Raw genomic sequence first — 6599 nt, 5'->3', positions numbered from 1 at the left:
ATGGGCCAGATATGTTTCCTATTGGCCAGATGTTGTACCCCAAATAAGTGTTATCCGTCCTTTTTGTTGTAAAGGTATTGTGTATATTCTTGTCCCACCCTGAACGGTATTTAAATGTACATCCCATGCTTCTGTTCAGTCTCGAAAGACAAAAGATACCCCTTAGGGGCAGTAGCGCGTGTACATACACACACAATGAACTCTAGATTAGACGATCACAATGCTTGACGATCATAGACGAACACATATATGTATACATGTCATGTAGATGACTGTGACACGGATATGCACTCTCATACGATCTAACCACTAGACGATACACTGTATACATCACAAAGAGACATTTGTTAAATCGATGCTGTTTGTTATATACTGGTGGTATGAAGATGACGTATATTCTGTATTGTTGTTGTTGTTCATCTTAGGAAAAGTCTTAGTGTTTCATCTAGAGACAGGGTACATTCTACTACATGAGCACCACCTGTAATTTAACTATAAGAGATTTTTGAATATCCCGATAGATAGACTGATAGATAGTGTGTTTGACATTTATACATATATGTTTGTTGTAAATCGTCTAGTGATTGGAATGACCGCTGTTCATTCATCAATGAACATTCATCAAAGAATAACGAGACACTTTGTTATAAACAAACTTGGTTTATTTAACAAACATTTATATATACACAATACGGCGGTGGAGGTGGTGGTGGGAGAGGTGAAGGTTGCAAACGTGACAGGCAGTTCCTCGTCGTCTGTCTCTCGTTCCCGTCTCTGCCTTGTTTTTGTTTACCATCTTACTTTTATGGACTTTCGACCCATAAACCAATTGACGTCACTGACCCATATTTTGACCAGCCCGGTGTTTGCTTTTGGTCTTACCTGCGACCGAATTACGTCATCTCCAGGTCATCCCATTCCCGGTTTCATTTTTTTCGGCCAGGATTTAAGTTCATTCGAACCTTGCTCCATACAACGGCCTGACCCATAAAACGACTTGCGTCATAGGACCAGGTCATCCAATTCCCGGGTTCCATTTTTGTTGGCCCGGATTTTGAGTTCATTCGCACTTTGCCTCTCCATAACACTGTTTACGCACACGCTACATTTCAATATTTAAAAATATTTTTTTTCAAAGCAAGACTTTTTTTTTTTTGTCTGAACTGGATGATTATTAACAAAATGAGGAAATGGAAAAAAAATATATATCAAATCTTTGAAGAAAATATTTTTAAATATCAAAAAGCTTAGCTTGGACCTCCATCAGATGAGTGCAAATGAGGCTGAAACCTTGGGAAAGCTTATTGCCACCTAAATTCTAGTGTCGACTAATGGTCATAGCCAGCAAGCAAGCAGTCAATGGCTAACGGTTGTTGCGATAACACAACTTGGTGTATAAAGGTTATCAAAAGAAATGGAGAGTACTGGAAATCTGGGAAAACTTGTCATCCAGACTCCAGGGAATACCACCGATTGTTGTCAGTGAGTATTCTCTGATGATGCCCTGTGTGAGAACTTGAATTATTAATAATAATAGATTCTATTCGTTTAAAAATTGCATCATTTTTGTTTTTCGATTTCTATTCGGATTCATGTATGATGCTTCATAAGATGTGAACATTTCTTTATTGAAACAAGTGACACCAAGCTCGACACATCGTCCAGACATCGTCCGTACCTTGCTAGACATTTTTTATCTATAACAGGAGATTCGTTCCCGCCCTTCCAGGGATTATACCAACAAGAAAACTTGGTCACAAGAATTTAGTGTAATATATATATATATATATATATATATATATATATATATATATATATGTTAGCGATGGGATGATTCCAATATTTTCCTAATTCTGATACAATTACTGATTCCAATTCTTTATAAATCTCTAGATATCTAACTATAAAATTGTTTTTTTTTGTTGTTTTTTTTTTTTTTTTTTTGTCCCAATTACTGTAAAAACACATCTTAAATGTGCATGTATTTTCTCAAACGTAAAAACACACTTGTGACAGGGTGATCTAGAGATTTTAGTCTTACGGGGAGTTTAAAATCAATAAATATTTATTTTATTATTACTACTACAAGCAGTGGAACATGTTTTATAAAAACGAAATCAAATAAAATAGATAATTAAAGGAATCGGTTTTGGCATTGGAACATAGGCTCAAATTTTCCTGATACCAATTCCAATACCCCAAAAAGCTCTGATTTTTCCGATTCTGATTAATCATCCCAACACTAACATACATATATATATATATATATATATATATATATAAATATATATATATATATATATATATATATATATATATATATATATATATATATATATATATATATTTAAAGAACTCTGGAGAAAACTCAGTATTATTGCATGTGAACATTCCATTTTAATCTGGTCTGGTGAGTAAAAGAAAAATGTCTCCACTCTCCACTCTAACAGTTTTCTTAGCTGGAATAATTATTTAAAAAAAACAAAAAAACTATAGCAGAATAAAATTTGCGGCACCAACATAATGGGGGAAAAAAATGAAAAATCTTTAAAAAATAAATTAACACAATTATTTCCGTTAATAAATGTTTGATCAGAACAAATCGACTATTTTTTGTATTATTATAATTTGGATTTTCTTGTTTTTCTCCTTTCAGACCTAAAACTGCGTCCGTTCTGAACAAGAAGATACTTGATGCCTCACCGTTATACCCAACTTCTCGAGGATTGGTTCCAAAATAAACCTAGGATAATAAAGAACATTAAAAAAAATTTTAAATTTTAAAAAAAAAAAAAAAAAAAAAGGGTAACAAAAAAAACTGGCTTAAAAATTTGCATTATTTCCCTTATTTATTTATTTATTTTTTATTGGCAGTGGTGCTCTTTGTGGTAACTGCCTTCTGCTCTTTCTCTCCCATTTGCTAGTGCTGCTGTTTTGACAGAGGACCACTTACCAATGGACGCCTTTCTCCTTCATTTATCCATTCTCTAACTCTATGCGACAGACCCCCTCCCTCACTTTCCCTAGACCCCGTAAAAAAAAAAAAAAAAGATGCTGTATCTTCAGTTGTTTTTATGTTTTTGCTGGGGAGCGGGGATATATAAATCAGACGCTCTAAGAATCTACAACTGCAAAATCATACAGTCATGGCACTTGAAGAGTGTACAAGTGCAACACCACTTTTTTTTTGTTTTGTTTAATCAGGTTTGATTGTAAAATTATTATCATGATTGTATTTTTTGTCTTTTCTTTTCTTTTTTCTTTTTTTTTTTTTTTTGTTGTTGTCATACGAATCAGCATCATATGACTTTTTCATTGGTTTGTTTGTTGTTGGTATCGGTTTCTGTCAATTCTTTTCTGGAGGGGCCACATGAAGGTTGCCAACATCCATCGATGAAAGTTGTGCTATGGAAGTGATTGGAACAGGGAACACCCAGTTGGTCGTTATCCATTTGATTACAGACAACTACTGTTGCTTATATATATATTCAACTCCACTGAAGGCCTAAAAGTAATGACGGTGTTTCTTTGCAATTATTTAAGAGAACGCATGGAATTAGGAGTACCTTTTTATTTTCTTTGTAAAATAAAAGTAATTAAAAATATAATTACCTAATTAAACCGCTCTCGCTTGTCTGCAATGTTTTAACAAATCCATGATCAAATGAATTTACAATGTGAAATCTGACCAAAACCAACAAATCAGGTCAGAGGATTTGCTGAAAGAACTACATTTGTCCAGCAAAGAACTTATTCTTAGGATGAATCAATAATGCTAGTTTGATCATGTGATAATTTCATCCTCCTCGATAAATCATCGTAGAAGTATGGATGCCTTAAATCGCAAGACAATTGGCCAATCAAGGAAAACTTGGAAACAAGAGACTGCACTGAAAGGTCAAGACAGCTGACAAAATTTGTGAGCTTGCATTATATCAGAAAATGTCTGATCCCTAGATAAGTTGGTTGTTGCAGTGTTCACCCTGGATCAGTTGGGCTGACTCCATCCAACAAATTCACCGCATCCCGTATAATGGCCGACCAGGTGCGGCAGTCAGAGGCTGTTTCTGCTACAAGCGTAAGCCAATCGTAGTTCCATCAGTGGAGTCTGTAGAGATGGGGGTCAAGGATCATTTCAGTATCCTGTTTTACCGTCTTGAGCCGGGTCTTGAGTTGACCACCACAGCATTTCTTCTAGTCTGGTGGTGATGCTGGGTCGATGGCTTCACAAATGAGATCATCTGGGTTTACTTTTGGGGAAGCACATGGCTAAACCAGCGAAGCGTAAACCAATCATGGTTTCATCAGTGGAGCCCGTAGTATTCTGTTTCGCCGACTTGAGCCAGGTCTTAAGTTGGCCACCAGTGTTTTTTCCAGTCTGGTGATGGTGCTGGGTTGATAGCTTCACGAATGGGATCAGCTGGGTTGATAGCTTCACGAATGGGATCAGCTGGGTCTCAGTGAAGCGCATGGCTAAACCAGCGAAGGTGTCTGGCCAGGAGGGATTGTTGTAGGGAGTGGATCTTGCAGCGTGACTGGACCATGTTGTTGGAGATAAATTGTTGCCAGCAAACACGTAGGATGCAGCGTAGGCAGTGATGGTCAAATACCTCCAGCTTGCAAAGGTCACTTGTATGCATAGGCCAGGTTTCGGACAAAGGAAAAATGACATTAAATGAATAGAAAATAAAACTTTAAGGTAGTTCTTAATGGGGTAAAAAAATAACGGTCAATGTCAAGATTCTTTCCAATTCCAAAAACCTTTAAAATAATGACTTATAGGTTTTTGGGGGTGTTGAAAATGAATACAACATTTAAAAGTGGCACAGAGAAATAGTTTTCCTAATATGAAGAAATTACTTTTTCAAAAAGTGGGGATCACTTTTCTATATAAATTTAACGTAAAATGAGCACCCATTTTCTGGCCTCTTACTAATAATTTTTGTTAGTTTGTTTTTTTGTTTGCTTGAAAGCTTTTTTGATGAATTTTTACTTACTTTCCACTTCAACAGTCACCTTTAAAATGACAACTTTTAGGTTTCCGGGTATGCTGAATATGAATACTGCATTTAAATTTGCTACAAACAAGTTGTTTTCCGGATATTAAGCAATTTTATCATTGGTGGCTCTGTATTAGCAAGCACACATGCACATCAAAAAATATGTACGCACTTTCCAAAAAAGCTTTCAGGCAGCCCAAAAAGCGAAAAAAATATTACTAGGTGACCAAAAAGTGGGTGCTCATTTTATGTCATATTTATATAGAAAAGTGATCCCCACGTTTTAAAATAATTTCTTCATATCATAAAACTATTTCTCTGCACCACTTGTAAATGTTATATTCGTTTTCAGCACCCCCTAAAACATAAAAATCGTCATTGTAAAGGATTTTTGGGAGTTGAAAAGAATCTTGACATTGAGCCAAAATAACATCAAATGGAAGAGTCTATTAGACATGTGTACACAACGTGATGATGTATGGAATAGAAACTTGGCCAATGAGGGTTGAGGACAGGTGTTGCATAGAGAGAAATTTTATGAGAATAATGCAGTGGGTGTGTAATTTAACTCTTGAAGACAAACTTAGTTCTGATCATAGAGAAAGATTATATGTGGACAGTATAGGGCTCTCTGTCTACATCCGAGATAGCAATTATGTCAGGAGTGTTATTTTATGACATTGGATGCTGAGCCCTTATCCATCTCTCATTAGACTATAGCACAATGACAGATCCATGATCAGATGGATCTGTCATTGTGAAATCTGACCAAACTCAATAAATCAAGTCAAAGGATTTGCTGAAAGAATTACATTTGTCGAGCATATAAATTTATTTTTAGGGTGAATTCGTTACACTGATACAGTCATATGGAGTGTCCATCCTGTGGCCACATCTTTATCCAGCTTTGGAGTCCATTTTCATCACTTTCTTCCCATGTTTTGCTTGGCCTTACCCTATGAATTGGACCTCTACCTTCACTGTTTTACACTTATTAATCCAAGACCTTTCGTCCATTCTTGCAACGTGGCCATACAATCAGAATCTCCTGTGCTGCACAAATCTACGATACACTGTCCAGATTGAACCTCCATCTGAAGTTCTCAGATTTAAGTCCACCTCTCAGCTTTCCTCAATCAAAGTTCCCCAACAGTTGCTGCGAGCATGTCAGATCAAGAAACGATTTATTGAAATTAAAGAAAATAAAAATAAAAAAATGTTCTTTATTTGAACTTTTATAATAAAAATTTCTGAAACAAGTGTTTTTCCTGCTTAGTCTGACAGGCCCACAGCAACCGTCGAGGGACTTGGAGAAAGCCTGACATTTAAAAAAAAATTTTACAATCATATCAGTGACCGATGACATCCTACAAATATAAAGCCATAATAGTGACGTTAGCAACCATTGGAGGACTTTACTTGTGTTCGTTACAGTTTAAACCTCTTAGACCTCCACGACTGGTACCATCAAAAAAGAACAAACAAAAATAAATTCAACTCGTTTTATTTTTTTCGTTTTAGCAAAAGGCTTTTATTACCGTTACTTTTCAAACAACGTCTGCTTCTTGTTTTTTCTAACTGTTCATTTCGTCTGCCATG

At 35.8% G+C, this 6599-nt stretch overlaps 1 protein-coding gene across 7 annotated transcripts in view; it reads left to right on the top strand.

Annotated features, from left to right (window-relative positions):
* Positions 1-3235, top strand: part of LOC145266389 (kinesin-like protein KIF3B) — a 200184-nt gene extending 196949 nt beyond the window's left edge. For 4 of the 7 annotated variants that reach the window (XM_080122024.1, XM_080122025.1, XM_080122023.1 and 1 more), the window contains one exon: positions 2657-3235. In XM_080122024.1, the coding sequence (XP_079978150.1) occupies positions 2657-2741 (85 nt within the window). In that variant the 3' untranslated portion in view covers positions 2742-3235. The remainder of the gene's footprint in view (positions 1-2656) is intronic. The other 3 variants (XR_013864711.1, XR_013864712.1, XR_013864710.1) reach the window with 1 other exon arrangement.
* The last annotated feature ends 3364 nt before the right edge of the window (positions 3236-6599 follow it).

The sequence above is a fragment of the Euprymna scolopes genome, chromosome 41 (genome assembly GCF_053919585.1).
Source record: "Euprymna scolopes isolate OS-2025 chromosome 41, ASM5391958v1, whole genome shotgun sequence".
Classification (NCBI taxonomy): Eukaryota; Metazoa; Mollusca; class Cephalopoda; order Sepiida; family Sepiolidae; genus Euprymna; species Euprymna scolopes.
Note: the sequence above shows the minus strand (reverse complement) of the source record. Positions and strands in the feature narration are given on the sequence as shown.